The sequence below is a fragment of the Mustelus asterias genome, chromosome 7, assembly GCF_964213995.1.
Source record: "Mustelus asterias chromosome 7, sMusAst1.hap1.1, whole genome shotgun sequence".
Taxonomy (NCBI): Eukaryota; Metazoa; Chordata; class Chondrichthyes; order Carcharhiniformes; family Triakidae; genus Mustelus; species Mustelus asterias.
This window is the reverse complement of record NC_135807.1, coordinates 74169531-74187923: the sequence shown is the minus strand read 5'-3', so window position 1 is coordinate 74187923 and position 18393 is coordinate 74169531. Positions and strand designations below refer to the sequence as shown.

The following is an 18393-nucleotide window of genomic DNA, read 5'->3' as shown; positions in this document are numbered from 1 at the left end:
GCATTAGCAAGATTAGCAGAATCTTTTTTATTAGCCATTCACTCGCTATTGAGAACTCAGTAAAACAGCTTATCTTTTTAAACATTTTTCTGGATTAAAACAACTTTGTAACACATAAAATTCAATTTTGATTTAGCATTTTATGAGGTAGCTTTGTTTGTGAAATTTATGTTTATTAAAAACAATTAGAAAACTCGTAATAGTGTATTAAAGATTCAATTCTGTGTCACCGGTGCACGCCACAAGGCCACATCAGCAAATTATGCAGCTCCAGCCACCATTTTCATCCATTCCTTTTACAAAGTGGACAATTGACTTCTGAATGCAAAACATAGACAAGAAATAGTTGACAACGGAGAAAATAATGGGGGCGCAAGGGTGGGGGCAGAGGGAGGGGGAGTCTAGACTGCCCAGAAAAACTGTAGATGGTTTCAGCAGAAGAGGCCGATGAGAAGGATTATCACTGGGATTGGGGTCTGATTATTCAACAGAATTATGGATATGTGTGGGGGTCACAGGGTAGTTGTCATGGGGGACTTTAACTTTCCAAATATTGATTGGAACCTTTGTAGGTCAAATAGTTGGGATGGGGCAGTTTTTGTGCAGTGTGTGCAGGAGGGTTTCCTGACACAATGTGTGGATAGGCCGACAAGAGGTGAGGCCACATTGGATTTGGTACTGGGAAATGAACCGGGCCAAGTGTTAGATTTGGTTGTGGGAGAGCACTTTGGAGATAGTGACCACAATTCGGTGTCTTTTGTTATTGCAATGGAGAGGGATAGGGTTCTACGGCAGGGCAAGGTTTACAATTGGGGGAGAGGTAATTATGATGCGATTAGGCAAGAATTAGGGGGCATAAGATGGGAACAGAAACTGTCAGGGAAAGGCACTAATGAAAAGTGGAACTTTTTCAAGGAACAAATACTGGGTGTCCTTGATAGGTATGTCCCTGTCAGGCAGGGAGGAAATGGCCGAGTGAGGGAACCATGGTTCACGAAAGAGGTGGAATGTCTTGTGAAAAGGAAGAGGGAAGCTTATGTAGGGATGAGGAAACAAGGTTCAGATGGCTTGATTGAGGGTTACAAGTTAGCAAGGAATGAGCTGAAAAAGGGGCTTAGGAGAGCTAGGAGGGGACATGAGAAGTCCTTGGCGGGTCGGATCAAGGAAAACCCCAAGGCTTTTTACTCTTATGTGAGGAATAAAAGAATGACCAGGGTGAGGTTAGGGCCGGTCAAGGACAGTAGTGGGAACTTGTGTATGGAGTCAGGAGAGATAGGCGAGGTGATGAATGATTACTTTTCTTCAGTGTTCACCAAGGAGAGGGGCCATGTTTTTGAGGAAGAGAAGGTGTTACAGGCTAATAGGCTGGAGGAAATAGTTGTTCGGAGGGAGGATGTACTGGCAGTTTTGAATAAACTGAAGGTCGATAAGTCCCCTGGGCCTGATGAAATATATCCTAGGATTCTTTGGGAGGCAAGGGATGAGATTGTACAGCCTTTGGCTTTGATCTTTGGGTCCTCACTGTCCACGGGGATGGTGCCAGAGGACTGGAGAGTGGCGAATGTTGTTCCTCTGTTTAAGAAAGGGAATAGAAATGACCCTGGTAATTATAGACCGGTTAGTCTTACTTTGGTGGTTGGTAAATTGATGGATAAGGTCCTTAGGGATGGGATTTACAACCATTTAGAAAGATGCGGATTAATCCGGGATAGTCAGCACGGATTCGTGAAGGGCAAGTCATGCCTCACAAATTTGATAGAATTTTTTGAGGAGGTAACTAAGTGTGTTGATGAAGGTAGGGCAGTTGATGTCATATACATGGATTTTAGTAAGGCGTTTGATAAGGTCTCCCATGGTCAGCTTATGATGAAATTAAGGAGGTGTGGGATAGAGGGAACGTTGGCCGATTGGATAGGTAACTGGCTATCTGATCGAAGACATAGGGTGGTGGTGGATGGAAAATTTTCGGACTGGAGGCAGGTTGCTAGCGGAGTGCCACAGGGATCAGTGCTTGGTCCTCTGCTCTTTGTGATTTTTATTAATGACTTAGAGGAGGGGGCTGAAGGGTGGATCAGTAAATTTGCTGATGACACCAAGATTGGTGGAGTAGTGGATGAGGTGGAGGGCTGTTGTAGGCTGCAAAGAGACATAGATAGGATGCAAAGCTGGGCTGAAAAATGGCAAATGGAGTTTAACCCTGATAAATGTGAGGTGATTCATTTTGGTAGGACTAATTTAAATGTGGATTACAGGGTCAAAGGTAGGGTTCTGAAGACTGTGGAGGAACAGAGAGATCTTGGGGTCCATATCCACAGATCTCTAAAGGTTGCCACTCAAGTGGATAGAGCTGTGAAGAAGGCCTATAGTGTGTTAGCTTTTATTAACAGGGGGTTGGAGTTTAAGAGCCATGGGGTTATGCTGCAACTGTACAGGACCTTGGTGAGACCACATTTGGAATATTGTGTGCAGTTCTGGTCACCTCACTACAAGAAGGATGTGGAAGCGCTGGAAAGAGTGCAAAGGAGATTTACCAGGATGCTGCCTGGTTTGGAGGGTAGGTCTTATGAGGAAAGGTTGAGGGAGCTAGGGCTGTTCTGTCTGGAGCGGAGGAGGCTGAGGGGAGACTTAATAGAGGTTTATAAAATGATGAAGGGGATAGATAGAGTGAACGTTCAAAGACTATTTCCTCGGGTGGATGGAGCTATTACAAGGGGGCATAACTATAGGGTTCATGGTGGGAGATATAGGAAGGATATCAGAGGTAGGTTCTTTACGCAGAGAGTGGTTGGGGTGTGGAATGGACTGCCTGCAGTGATAGTGGAGTCAGACACTTTAGGAACATTTAAGCGGTTATTGGATAGGCACATGGAGCACACCAGGATGATAGGGAGTGGGATAGCTTGATCTTGGTTTCAGATAAAGCTCGGCACAACATCGTGGGCCGAAGGGCCTGTTCTGTGCTGTACTGTTCTATGTTCTAGAATCCAAAGTCAATGTGGGTTCAATTTTCTGGACCTCTTCCTTGCAAGACTGCTCTCCCATTAACACTGCCAGAACATTGCAACATCCAATTCTGCCAGACGATACCATCCAAAATCTTTTCCCCAGTTTGACATAAAACAAGGAATTAAGGTTGAATGGGATGTTTCAAACAAAATTCTTTTGGATGGGTCGAAGACTGCGGTTTATTTTTACTGCTGCTACTGTTTTTGAAGCTGCCATGTAATGTTAGAATTATTCATCGTAAGTTTATCCTTCAATGTGAGGGGACAATTTATTCCTTTCCACCATTCCTTCTCCTTACACAATGGTTGTCTCATTCAAGATTCCATTCGACACACGCTACTTGGAGCAAGAGAGAGGAAGAAAATGAGGATGAGCAAAACTGCAAGATGAAATGAAAGAGAGGCAACATTGTAGGATGTGGGTTTCTAACTGCAGATATCCTGCTAACCAAAGGTAACAACTGCCTTGAACCTAGCTAGCACTCCCCTTCAACCTGTGTAAACAGACCTCTGCTAGGCTGATTGCATTGGTGATTCTTGGAACTCAGCAAAGCATACATAATGAAGCCACCTGGCAACTGTATCACCAGAAACAGATGACCAGGTATCGGTTTCTCCAGATGGCTTCATTATGATCAGGGAAACCATGCCTGAATACTTCACATGTTGCAAAAAGACTGGCAGCAGAATGGCTGGGCAAGGATGATCCTGCCAGCAATAGTGAAGGTAACAACTGCCTTGAATCTGATTGCCTCACGCTCTTTTAGGAGGTCATTGGTGGTGTCAGTATCATTTGAAGTGCATTGCTGCATAAAGCAAAAATATTGCATTTCTTTTCCCATCGGTAATAGAAAAACTGGAGAGGTCAGTAAGTTTTGATTCTATTGAATGATTTTCCTACAGTTGAGGATCTCACTGATAGCAAACACGGTCTTCAATCAACAGTGACTACTCATACATGAAGATCCAAGGACTATAACAGAAGGGTACTTAATGGACACTTGGGAGAAATAAACCTGCAGAGCCACAGGGATAGAGTGAGGGAGTGGGACTGACTGGATAGCTCCGCAGAGAGCTGTTAGGGACTCCATGGGCCAATTCTTCTCTTTCTGTGCTGTAAATGATGCTGTGACTCTAAATGAGTATGACTATCAACATAGAAGGGCCCCAGTGAGCTCGGACACAAACAGGTTTTCTGGAAAATCCCATCAAACTGTTGGGATTAAAGAGTGGTCAAGAGATGCTGTGTGCCCATCCACTGGTACCCACACTCCCACGTGAGGAGACAGTGGTGACTGGGCCTCATTCTGGTAGCTGATTAGTGCCTGCAAAGGTTTAAACTATCAAAGTAGGTTGTGACAGCAGACATGAGGTCACAGGTATGTGTGAAGGACTGATTCACTTAATGGGTGGAATTTAATAATAGTGGCAGGAACCTGATCTCTGGCTGCCTCGAGGGGTGAAATCTCCAATTGACAGCGGGACTCCTGCTGCTGGGCCTCCCAGCTCACCGGTAACATCAATTGCAGGACTTTCCCCAGTAGGATGAAAATCCCACCCCAAGACCTGCCAGCCAATCAGAGGCATGCATTACTCTTATACCAACATTGTCACCAGAAGCAGTGGCTGTTTCCTGTAATAGACACGGGCTTTTACCAAGGTTCATTGTGGGATCCCTGAAGAAAGGTAAGTGATGGCGGGATAGAGGTAGTGGGGAGGAGGTTGCCAGCGAGGATGGGCAAGAGGGATTGGGGGAGAGGATAGGGGTAGCTCTCGGCAGCCCCCTTCTTCCAGAGACTGGGTCCTTCAACAACAAGGTACCATCACAACTAGGCTATAAGCAAACCGTTTGCTTGTCGGTCTCACCGCAAGGCAAGTCCCCCGTCCACCTCTTGTCAAGTACTAGAAATGGTGTGATGAGGCCGTTAAATGGGCATTAATTGCTTAAGGGCCTCACTTGGTATCCGGGCAGAAAGGTCATCCGCAAGCATTTCCACCCCAGATTAATCAGGGAGTGGCTGGAAGGTGGGCAGTCCCCACCTCATACACTACTGTCTGGTCAAATGGCTTCTCCCTCCTCGTAACTCGCTTCTGGGGATGGGTAGGAGTTGGTCGGGGGGGGGGGGGGGCGGGGGTGAGGGGCATTAAAATATACCTAACATGTGGGGTCAGTCCAGACAGTTCTGACGAAGGGTCATCCAGACTCGAAACGTTGGTTCTATTCTCTCCCCATAGATGCTGTCAGACCTGCTGAGATTTTCCAGCATTTTCTGAATTTGTTTCAATCCACACATCCAGGCTAAAATTGTGCCCTGAAAACAAAGGAACTGTTCCTAAATTCAATCCTACAATGCTGCCTCTGCTGCTACCTTTGTGATTGGCAGCAAACAGGAACCAATAGTAAAGCGACACCATGACAAGGCAACATCACAAACTCTCAGTTTTCTAAAAAATATTTTCTATCTTAAAAATTAAAATCTTAAATAATTTTTTCGTGAATAGGGCTCCTCCCCGTTCATAAAACAACGTAAAATTATGAAGGGCTACAGCTGTAATAGCTCGGCTTTACATTACCGCTTCATATACTTGGCCACAATTCTTAAGGCGTGCTTGGACCATACATCACTGATTGGGTTGCTCCCCTGATAAGCTGGACGGTTGATTGGATTTGGGGGGCATGGTGATCGTAAGTTATAAGGAAGAGCTGTATAGGATTCCAGTGCGTGGCTGCAGACAAGAAGAGAGAACATCAAAAACTTTAAACATTTTTACCTCTTGGAGTACAGTCAAGAAATTTAAATTTTACTTTTTAAATTTAAAAAGTTTCCACACAAGTAAAAACAGTGAGCTCAGAGTTTCCTTGAACCATTTGGTTGTTCTTTTAAACTCAGCATCTGTTACTATTCAAGCACTTTGATCGGTTTGAGGTTCATGCACCTCTTAGCAATGTGATTGGCTGGTGGAAATCGTGGATGGTGAGTATTTATTTTTGGGCAATATTTCTCACGCTTTGCCCCTTCTGAGTCCCACATTGAGCCTATCGCTAGCAGCCTTGTTCCACAGATGCTCCTTTGATGGCCTTGTTAACCTCACGGCCATCCACTGCAAGCTACAGAAGTGGGGGAGAGTTTGGCTCACCTCTACTCTCTGTTGCTAGGCAACAACCTCGTGCTCTCTCAGCCTGTGCTCCCACTTGAACCCTCCCTCCTAAGCGCAACTCCAAATTCTGGCCTCCCACACTCTTTCCCAAGGCAACTACTTCCAGTAGTTCCCGCTCCTTTTCTTCTCCTATAAGGTAGAGTACAGAGCACCCACTCTCTGAAAATTACCAGCATGAATATTGATATTATTGGTGAAGGCTTAAAGAATCCAGAAATTCTCCCAATGTCCATCAAAAGTCCCTTTCCGATGCAGTGCAGTCAGTTGATCTCCAGCAGCAAGTAAACAGTGAAGATTGAGCATGGCTTTAAGTAGCACTCCAGTCCACACCTCCTGTCAGTGGACAGTTGTTAGCAGAGATGGCTAATTGCAGCACCTGCTGTCAAACATGATGTGCACTCTCGTCATTGAGCATGAGATGTAATTCACTTGGTCACCAGAGTCACACAGGCAGGTGCTCAAAATTCAGAGAGCACGATTCATGGCAGTGAGCTCTGAGTTCCGATCTTCCCGGCCCCTCACCGGTGGAGTGATGTGGAACACGCCATGGGATGGCAGAAAGTTCATTTTCATACATTAGCATGTCATTAGCGAGTAGTCTCACCGGGACTTCCCCCTCACCGGATATTCAGTGGGCTCCGGTGTGACATCACGCCAGCGCCATTTACAACAGGTTGACGTAAGCGTGAACCTGTTGCCTTGACCTCCAAGCGGGAATTCGGAGGTGAGCGCTCAGGCAGCCAGCCTGAAGGAAGGACTTATAAACAAGAGGCTCAGTACTGGGGACGACTGTGTGTTATCCAGGTGAGATCCCATGTGAGGTCAGGCTGTAAGGACAGAGTGGGGGATTCAGGAATGGGCTGCGTATCCCCTCATGCGGCCTGAAGAGCCTCACACTCCGGGAGGATAACTGCAGTGAGATTGGAACCAACACTCAGGCAGCAGTGTGAGGACAAAGGGGAGAATCTGCCCGGCAACCCAAAACCAATTATCAGGAGTGCTTGTGTGTAACGGTAGATCTCAATGGGCCGTGGAAGAATGCTCAGTTCTGCAACTTTTGTGACCTAGGAGAAATAGGGTGCCCTCTGGGAATGAGTCGGACATGCTAATTACTGGCTCCATGATTCAGCTGTGCCTCGTCTGCCACAAGAGGCAGACACTTGGCTGAACAGCCACCCCAGCCTCCCCTCACTAGTGGTTATGCCAATAAATGGAGTGCAGCCAAGAAACACTGCCACTTAGTGGAGGCCAACTTTTAACCCTTCGTAAGCATATGTCCCGAGCATTGAGCCGTCATTCCCAGAAAGGCTGTAAAATAACACAGGTGCTCCCCAAGGCAAGGCGTGATGGTGATGTCTATCATCATGTACCCCAATCGAGGTCATGACAGGGTGCATCTGCGAGGCCCTCCGTCAGGATACTGGTCACATGGAGCCACTCAACTGCCCTCTAACATGATGCCAGGTTTCTTTGTGGGCGGGGGGGGGGGGGGTGGGTACTTGAGGGCTGGGGGACGCAGGCAGTTGGTGCCATTGAGACCCTGCTGGGTCCACACACTGCATCTTTCTGGAGTTGTAGGGGACCGATGTGGAGATGAAGCTATAGTATCAGAGTGGAGGGTGCGAGGGATGGCATTGAGGCACCTACTGAGTGTGCTGCCATTGGGTGGTACTCCCAGACAAATTGAGGGATAAGGATCAGGACTCTCTCGCCAACCCTTATAGCTCACTGTGGTCTTCTCTTCTTTACAGCGCATGGTCTGGAGGATCATGGAGCCTGTCGAGTTGGCTATCAACTTGCTGGCACAGAGCAGCAGCAGAGAAACCAACATGTGGCAGCACTTGGCCAAGATCTGCCCTGTGGAGGAGGGAGGGGCTGGGCCTGTCGCTGTTCCAGGAGCTGCACCACAGATGCATCAGTAGCAGCTGAGGTTTTTCCGACATCGGTCATCGTATATGCAAATGTCAGGGATTCAGTGCCGTATAACGCTGCCTCTATTCCTGGTGATGATGGACCACCTCTGCTAGACCCTGCAAGAGCTGGCACCACATGGACGACACCCACTGCCTGTAGCCCTTAGACTCAGAGCCGCACTGAATTTCTATGTGAGTGGCTCATTCCAGCTCAGCATGGGCGACCTGTGTGGTATCTCCCAGTCAGCCACACACATAGGGCGGCACAGTGGCACAGTGGTTATCACTGTTGCCTCAAAGCGCCAGGGACCCGGGTTTGATTCCCAGCTTGGGTCACTGTCTGTGTGGAGTCTGCAAATTCTCCCCATGTCTGTGTGGGATTCCTCCGGGCCCTCCGGTTTCCTCCCACAGTCTGAAAGACATGCTAGTTAGGTGCATTGGCCATGCTAAATTCTCCCTCAGTGTACCCAAACAGGTGCCGGATTTTCACAGTAACTTCATTGCAGTGTTAATGTAAGCCTACTTGTGACAATAATAAATTAACTTTAAAAACAAATGTATCCGGGAGGTTATAGATGCCCTTTATGTGAGGGCTCACATGTATATCAACTTGGACGGGGAACAGGTAAGCCAAGATGCCGGGACCACAGGCTTCGCAAGATTTGCAGGCTTGCCCCAGTGAAAGATTTGATTGACTGTACCCAGGTCACCCATGTGGCCCTGCGCACTCCAGGGCACCACACGGTGCCATCCATGAATCACAAGGGATACTTCTCCCTCAATGTGCAGCTTGTCGGCGCTTCATGCATGTGTGTGCCCATTTCCCAGGAAACATCCATGGCAGCTACCTCTTGGGGCACTCTCAGATCCCAATCATCTTTGAGGGAGAGTAATAGCTGGAGGGAAGGCTCCTTGGGGTCAGGGGGTACCCATTCTAGAGTTGGCTGATGACGCCAGTCTGGAGGCCACAAACACCAGCGAATACTTGATACAATGAGGCTCACACTTCAACGCACGTGCTAGTCGAGCAGGCAAATGGCCTGAAGATGTGATTCCAATGCCTGGACAGATCAGGGGTTGCGCTACAATATATCGCCCTGAGGCTCTCCCGCATCATTGTACTCTCTGTGCTCTCCACAACTTGGTGCTGCAGAGGGAGACCACCTGGACCTGGAGGAGATGGAGGAGTGCCACACCTCCTCGGATGAGGAGGGTGTTGAGGAGGATGGTGAGGGTGACCACACATGGAAGGAAGGTGGAAGAAGCCCAGGTAATGGACAGGGTCTGAATGGGCTGACACACTAAGGATGGCCTCATGGTGTCTCACTTCGGGGACAAGCAGACGGGGATCAACTCACTCTCCCACCACAGGGACTAACATCTAACCAGTTATGTGGTGCCGGCAGTAAGCTCCCATGCTGATGCCAGGCGTCATGGGCAGGGTGTTGAAGCCATTGGCCAGACTATGTGGGAGAACGATGATGACTTGCATTGAGTTCAGAGCAATGCTCCTCTCATCCTCAGCGATATGTCTGACTCCTGCTTAACAGAGAGCTTAATGCATGTGCTATGTCCCTCCCATACTGGCAAGGCAGTAAAGACGGCAGCCTGTTGACTTCTACGTCCTTTGCTTGAGATGACTTTGGCGGATGCCCCCTGGGGGGCCAGGACCTTGAGGGTCCAGGCCTGCTTTTGGGCAGCACGGAAGTTGGATGGCTTACCTCCACATTGTCAGTGACTGGAGATGTGTTACTCACAGGGAGGGGGTGTCAGATGGGCTGCAGACATCCAGGTCCCCTGGCTGGAGGGCCCCATGCTGTGGTCCTGATGATCCTCTTCCCTTTGGATTCCCGGGGGCCCTTGTGCTCCTCCCTGGGATAAAGGGGCAGCTAGAGTGAGATCCAGAAGCCCCACCGTCCTCTGGCATTGACACTTGTGGATTCCCACCAGTGCCTGTACCATGCAGCCGAAGCCCGGAACCATGGAGCTCATGCGCTCAGACATGGAGGTCATGAGCTGAGCCATTGTGCGGAGTCCTGGGCTCCGGCATCGCTCCGAGTGCAAGTTTCCTGGGCATCTCTGCCTCTGCCTGCTGTGGATCTTCAGCTGTGCAGAGCTCACCATGACCCAGAAGCCTGTCTACTTATTGGACCCACCGAGGTGTGAGTATCTGCACTGGTGCCGGGTGCAGGTGACAGCTGTGAAGCCTCTTCAATGGTGGGGTTGGAGAAGATCCCCCTCTGAGCTGCTGGAATCTGCCTGATTTTCTTTCTCGTGTCAATTGTAGTGTTCCGCAAACCGAAATAACACAGAACCAATCGTAATGAATGATCACACGTTGCAGACATTCCTAAAGTTAGTTCGAAAGATCAAAAACTAGAACATTTCAACGACGCAGAAGAAAATCATATGAGAATGTGACTGAAAATGCCGGTATAATTCTTTAAAGAGCAAGTGAAAAGAAAACTTCAAAATAATAAATTACCCTCATGTCACTGACCAAAAACAAGTACAAGATAAAATACTACTGGGAGCACTTTATAGTAATTCCAATGGTCCACAGCTTTTTCAGCTCAGTTCCTCGACTTTGATTAAGGCTGTATAAAGTTAACAGGGTTTTATATCTGGTTTCCATGGACAGTGAAGTTTGAAGAAGTGGTTAAATATAACTTCAATCAAGTGTCAGCTTTCTGAATGTTCACGGGAAAGGAGGTTTTTCAACTAAAAGAAATTTACGCCACAATTCACAATGTGAAAAATTCCAAAATCGATAACAAAGATGTGCATTTTCAAATTAATCTGTCAAACAATGAGGAAAAAACTCAGAGTTGATCAATTGAAGAAAAATATCAAAGCATGTTAAATAATTACAGATATCGTTAAATTTCTACAAGGAATGTTATTCTTTCTATTATTTAAACCTTTGTAACAGTGGCTGACTATCTCGTCAAAGCTGCTACTGTTGTAAATCTGCATGGGTAAGATGGAAACAGGATCTCCAGCACATTTCTCACAGAGCTGTGCTGACAGAGAGGGGGCAGCTTGTAAAAAATTCTCGGCCATGAGACATCAATTTTTAACTTGACAGGACGACTTACCAAAGTACATCAAATCCACTGTAGGCTGCCACACGTTCAGGCATGTGCAGTGTGTGCAAAGGGTCCACTATTCCAAGGACTGGTTTCAGAACCCTGCTGGCAATACCTAAAAAGGAACATTGAGCAGACAGTAACAAAACTAAACTAAAAAAATGGTTCCTTGGTGAAAAAGCTAAAATTATTAATATTGAAATAAAGTAATATGAACCAGGAAGAAATACAGTAATAGTTGCAGCACCATGATCAAACTCTAAACATAATAACCCTGAAAGCCCATTGGGCCCAGAATTTATATCAGACCAGCATCCACTAAGGACATCTTTGTGATCTCTGCTGTACTTTCTGGGGAGATGCCGGCATTGGACTGGGGTGAACACAGTAAGAAGTCTCACAACACCAGGTTAAAGTCCAACAGGTTTATTTGGTAGCAAATACCATAAGCTTTCAGAGCGCTGCTCCTTCGTCAGATGGAGTGGAAATGTGCTCTCAAACAGGGCACAGACACAAAATCAAGTTACAGAATACTGATTAGAATGCGAATCCCTAAAGTCAGCCAGGTCTTAAAGGTACAGACAATGTTTACAGCAGCGCTCTGAAAGCTTATGGTATTTGCTACCAAATAAACCTGTTAGACTTTAACCTGGTGTTGTGAGACTTCTTACTGTACTTTCTGGGCACAGGGATTTTATCACCCTACCTTTGGTATGCACCTTTACAATGAGGGCTGCTTTTGGGGGGCCTGCCACTGTGAAATGACAAAGTCTGATGGAAGGGTCCAGGATGGGATTTTATTGAAGCCCCCAAGAGGTGACAGAAAAAAACTCCGAAAGGAGGTTGATTTCCCGCATAGCTGGGTCCTGGACTAGTTTCTGGCCTTTTTGGCTAGCAGGGTAGGTGACAGGAAAACCAGTGGACGTAGCATATTTGAATATCAGTATATATCGGAGAGGATGTCACAGCAGAGGTTATTGCACAAGATTTGGGCTCATGTGATTTGGGGAAATGTATTGGCATGGATTAAGTTTTCATTCATGAACAGAAAATCAAGAGTAGGAATAAATGGGTTACTTTTGGGATGGCAGTGTGTAACTAGTGGAGTGCCACAAGGATCGGTGCTTGGACCCCACCTGTTTACACTCTATACCATTTCATTAGCTGAGGGAACTGAGCACAATCACGAGGCACCAAAGCAAAAAATTTTAGCGGTTAGCATATGTGCAAGTGCCCAAATCAGATTACATTTTAAAAAAAATTACAATGCTTTGTTAAATCTTTTATTAAAATAAAATTGATCCAATTTATTTAAAGATTTCAGGAAGCTGAACAGATCTTAATATGTGAATTCACATAAATATGTAGTGAAGGCTATGCTTTACAATTTAACAAACATCCTTGAATTTCTGATCGGGACACACGCATACTGATGTCCAAAGATGTAATGAAATGATACTAGTCTGAAACTGGTAACTATGGAGTGAATTTGCAGCCAGCAAAACTGAATATATAAATGACAATGTCAATTCTTCCCTCCTCTCCCATCATCGCAGATGTATTCATTTCATTCTTTAGCACATCTTTCATGCACATCATAGGCTGAACGTCCTCCAGCTTTTCCTGTTCAAGAGCTTACTCTGTTTGCCCGTGTCATGTTTACTGACGATACAAAGCTAAGAAGAAACGTAAGCTGTGAGGAGGACATAATGAGGCTGCAAAGAATGGGAAATAGACAGGTTAAGTGAGTGGCAAGGAGACGAATATAAGTAGAATGGGGGTGGGGGGGGATGTGACTTGCATCAATAGTGTGGGCATGCAGCACTTAGGACTTCTGATGGCTTTTCTAGTGCCCAAAATACAGGTACCATGGATCCAAGTTGTGTTGTAATTATTTAAAGAACTATTACCATATTAGCATTGGCCTCATTATAATTTACATTTCCATGGTTACTCACGTGTACCTGTTTTAACTTTCATAACTTCATAGTCAAATATTGCCACACCTGTGGTCTCACTTCCAGTGCCAGCTGTAGTGGGGACTGGGAAAAATAACAAAATGTGATTAGTTAAGAATTGTATTTTTGGTTTTCCATATAACTCAATTTCAAGATTAAATTCCGATATTACAACACTCCACTGGTTGAAAGAGCAGTGAGAGGTCCTGAGGCCATTAAAGGCATTGTAGAAATGCAAATCTTTCTTTTTTCCTTTAATGATTAAATAACATCTTATATAAAATATTATTTTGTCTGCCACAATAAGTTCAATTCTGTAATATTTAAGCCCCAATATTATCACCAAGATGTGTTATGTGTAAGCAGAAACAGGTGTGGGGAAGGGTCAGACGAGTTATAGATGGGAAACCTGGTAGTTTATAAATACAGAATATATTTTACTTTTTAAAATTAAATAATTTAAATATAAATAAATGTATTTAAATTTTAATGCCAGGTGGGAAAGCCTGCATTCAGAGTACACGGCGAAGGAGCAGGCAGGGAGAGGTTGCAGTTGTGAGTCTAATGGGAAACAAGGAGACATCCTGGTGGGGGAGGCTGCATTCGGGGCAAGATGGCGAAGCAGGGCCTGATTTTGGGGTGGGGGAGTGTGGGAAAAGATAGCGGTCGGTGGATGGGCAGACACTGGTCAATGGGGGAGCAGATGGTAGTGGCAGGCCTGAGTACAGTTGAGGGAGAAAGGGAAAGAAGGTGTTGGAGGGGAGGTGGTGGTGGTGAGGGGTGTCTGGTCACAGTGGGTAGGGAGCATTCAGATTATGTGTTGGAGAGGATGTGAGATTCACTGCCTGTTCTCATGTGCACATAGAAATCCTACAGTACAGAAAGAGGCCATTCGGCCCATCGAGTCTGCACCGACCACAATCACATGTCCTAGGCCTGTTGCAATATTTCAGTGAAACTGAGCACAAACTGGAGGAATAGCGCCTCATCTTTGGATTAGGCACTTTACAGCCCACTGGACTCAAAACTTAATTCGACAACTTCAGACTGTGAACTCTATCCTCTATTATGACCTTTTTCAAAAATCCTAAATATTTTTTGTCAAAATAAAACCACCCCCACCTCTCTCCCTTTGGGCCATCTATCACTTGTTCTTAAGTTTTGCTTTCACAGAGCTTTGACCTTTGTTATGCTATTAACACATGCTACTATCTTACCTTAACGCAACAACCAGCACCTTCTTTAGTCTTTAACACTATCATTAACACTTCTTTTTGCCTTTTGCCCAAAACATTTTTGACCAATCTCTTCTTGCTCACAACTATCCCTGAACTTCTACTTGTTTCACCTGCTCCACCCCCTCTATAACAATATAATATCCATCACTTTCCCCCCCTCTTTAACTCTGAAGAAGGGTCATACAAACTTGAAACATTAACTCTGTTTCTCTCACCACAGATGCTGTGAAGAATTTCCATGCTTTTGGTGGATATTTGAGCACATAATCTAGGCTGACATAGCAACGCTATACTGAGAGAGTGCTGCATTGTTGGAAGCGCAATCTTTTTAATGAGACATTAAACCAAGGTGCTGTCTGCCCCCTCAAGAGGATGTAAAACATCCCATGGTACAATTTTGATGAAGAGTCTGGTTAGGAGGGGGGGGGCTTCTTTCCAGTTTTTCTGGTCAATATTTATCCCTCAACTAACACCACAAAAAACTGATTGTCTGGTCATTATCACTTTTGTGGAAGTTTGCTTAGAACAAATTAGTGCAGCTTTTCCAACATTACAATAGTAGCTATACTTCAAAAGTATTAAACTGGTTGTAAAGCACTTTGAGACATCCTAAAATCATGAAGAGTGTTATGTATAAGCAAATCTTCCTTTTTTTTCTTTAACTACTGACATTAAGGGGATAAATCTAACCTTCACAAGTTTGACTCCAGGCCAAATTAAAAATTTGAAACAAGAACCAAATTGACCCGCTCCCGGATTTAATAAAAACAAAATACTCTGACGAAGGGTCATCTAGACTCAAAACATTGGCTCTATTCTCCCCCCACAGATGCTGTCAGACCCGCTGAGATTTTCCAGCATTTTCTGTTTTTGTTCCGCATTTAATAATTCCAACTTCTGCCTCCAGTTGTGGGAAAACAAACCATTTCTTAAACTCGGGTAACAGATTTCTAATAGTCAAGATAATTATTTTAAATTGTTAAAGGTGAACTCCCATGTATCGCACCAGTAGGCCTTTAGTGTTGTGGAGTGTGGTATAGTAAAGGATGGTTAAGTGCATTATCTTTCTGAAAATAGTTCAAAATCTCCTTCCTACAGCCATCACTCCACAATCTGAATGGTTTTAGATTTGCAGCTTGACAAAGGTTTGGAGGGGGGTATAAATTGGTGATTAAGAGCCTTTCAAATACATAATAAAAATAGACTGCATACTCTAATATATCAGCAGTATAGGCTGATACGTTTACAACAGGATCATATATCTGTATTTGCAGATGAATCGGGTGTTTCTATGATGGTTTAAATATTCCCAAATGTTTAAATTAATATCCCTATTTTAAAATATTTGTATGTGGTACAGTATTCCTGGGAATTATCTGCCCATCAACATTTCTCACTTACACTGATCTATTTCCAAACACAAAAGCCCTTTGCAGTTTGTGATCACAATTCTTATGCCATACAGAAAACTGCTAATGGTACAATTCATGCCAGCTCCATTTTTAAAACATTTGCCTGGACCCACCTGCTATCAAAGGACAGAGACTAACAGTGATAGGTTTTCCTTTCCCTATTGGTGCATTGACATAGTCCAAGAACTCAGCATCAGGACTGCAGGCGTACAGGTTCGCCACTTTGCACGTGTCCATCACAGATCCACCTCCAACAGCTACATAGGCATCAAACTGTCCTTGCCGAGCAAATGTAATTGCTTCATCGAAACTAATGACATGCCAAAAAGTACAGAATGACCAACTCAAAATAAAACAGCACGTCAGAATTACACATTTTGAAAGATTAAACCAATGAGACATCTTTAATTGTTTAAAAATGGGGAGTTATGGGTAAGTGCTGGTGGAGGTTGTAATGAGCTTTAGAGATCCGAAAGCATCCAGATTTAATTCCTAATCTCTGCTGAATTAGCTGAACTCAACAGGAGACATCAATCAGCCTCATTTTTATTCATTGAACTAATTTCCTTTGGAGACCTTCCCTCCACAGCCTCCAACCTCATAGACCTTATCAGAAGTCTCACAACACCAGGTTAAAGTCCAAAAGGTTTATTTGGTAGCACGAGCTTTCGGAGCGCTGCCCCTTCATGACGTGCGCTGCCCCTTCATCCTCACCTGATGAAGTGGCAGCGCTCCGAAAGCTCGTGCTACTAAATAAACCTGTTGGACTTTAACCTGGTGTTGTGAGACTTCTTACTGTGCTTACCCCAGTCCAATGCCGGCATCTCCACCTCATAGACCCTAACCTCGAACAGCCCACTTCTACATTCGTCCTAAAGTCCGCAGGATCTCCCCGGTAGACCCATTATTTCAGACTGTTCCTGCCCCCTGAACAGATTTCTTCCTATTTTGACTCCACGGGGGCGAGTCTCCCAGCCCACTGCGCTGACCGGAAGACTCAAGCGGAGGCCATGTAGCGAGCTTCCTGCTGGGTGCCACGGTCCCTGTGAATCTCCGACCGCTGGATTTCCGGCGTCATCAGCTCTGCACCAGAAATTGGTGCAGAACTGCATAAATTATTTAAATGTTGCTTTTAATCTAATTCGCGAGCCTAGGACTGAAGTCTGCTAGCCTCTCCCCCCTGTCAGGAGTTTTTCAGTCCAGCGGGGAGCCCACGGCTCGAGCCCACTGGAGTGAAGGGAGTCCACCGAGTACCCCCCCAGGAGGTTGGGGGCAAGGGGGAGTGCCCCCTGAGCATTGCCACTTTGGCAGTACCAGCCTGGCCCCCTGGCACTGCCCAAGGGGTAAAGTGGCAATGCCCTGGGACCACCTTGGCACTGCCCACCGGGCATCGAGCAGTGCCAAGGGGCGGGGCCAGGGGGTGGGGCTTCAGGGGAGACCGGTGGGGGTCCCGCTGCCACTTTGCATTCAACAGTGACAGAACGAGGGAGGCCAGTGATCGGGGTGTTGGGTGGGGGGGGGGGGGTCACACGACCAGTGATGCAGGGTCGTGGGGCTGGCCAGTGATCAGGAGGCCAGAAGTGAGGGGCTACTGCGTATGTGCCAATCTCAGTGCTGACAGATCAGTGCATACACAGTGGCCCACTCAGCACTATGCTGCCAGCCTCTCCAGTGGGAATAGGTGGTTCACGCTAGGGCACTCTGATTTATACGGGGTGTGGAGATTCATTTTGAAAATCCCGCTGAATAAACCAGTGGGATTTACTCAAGTTTTTACTCGAATTTGACACTTTGAATTTTTTTGGGACAATCCCATCCTACTCCTTCTCCCTACTCAATCCCTTCCCACCTGTCTCTGTGATTCTTCTGGTGCTCTACATTGCTAACAGTTTCTGGTGCCAGCTTTTCACCTTGGATGTTCAGTCTCTCCACACCTCCATTCCTCACTTCCATGGACTCAGAGCTCTCTGCTTCTTCATCGGATGGAGGCCCAACTTGTGCCATTCACCACCAGCCTCCTCTGCCTAGTTGAACATGTTTCTCCTTCAACCCCACCCGCTTTCTTCCAATAAAAGGCGTTGCTATTGCTACCCACATGGCTCTCATACCTGCCAGTTTGTGAAACATTGCTTCCTTCAGTCTACTCAGGCCCTGTCCCTCATCTCCTTTTCTGATACATTGATAACTGTATCGGTGCCATTTACTATTCTCATCCTGAACTGGAAAATGTTTATCAAATTTACATCCCCTCTCACCGTCACCTGATCCATTTCTGATTCTCCCCTTCCTTGACTTCTCTGTCTCCATTTCTGGGGATAGGCTATCGACAGATATTCAATATTAGCTCATAGGGTCCCACACTTACCTTCACTACACTTCCTTACACACCTCTTCCTGTAAGGACTTCATTCCATTTGCCATCTCCATCACATTTATTCTGATGATTAACCATCCATACCAGCCCTTCCAATATGTCTTCCTTCTCCATGAACCAAGGATTCCCCCACTGTGGTTCACCTCAACTGTGTTTGTTCTTTTTTCTGCACTTCTGCTCTCACCCCTTCCCCTCCCTTCCAAAAGCATGATGGGGTAAATCTTGTTATAATTTTCCACCCCACC

General features: G+C 45.9%; 1 protein-coding gene across 2 annotated transcripts in view; it reads right to left on the bottom strand.

Moving 5' to 3' along the window:
- Positions 1-18393, bottom strand: part of adhfe1 (alcohol dehydrogenase iron containing 1) — a 62855-nt gene that overhangs the window by 19348 nt on the left and 25114 nt on the right. For both annotated transcript variants that reach the window (XR_013498327.1, XM_078216275.1), the window contains exons 6-9: positions 15888-16084; positions 13131-13208; positions 11176-11281; positions 5580-5732 (exon numbers count right to left, since the gene is read on the bottom strand). Coding sequence is in view for 1 of the 2 variants with exons in the window: in XM_078216275.1 (XP_078072401.1) it covers positions 5580-5732; positions 11176-11281; positions 13131-13208; positions 15888-16084 (534 nt within the window). In the remaining variant the exon portion in view is untranslated. The remainder of the gene's footprint in view (positions 1-5579; positions 5733-11175; positions 11282-13130; positions 13209-15887; positions 16085-18393) is intronic.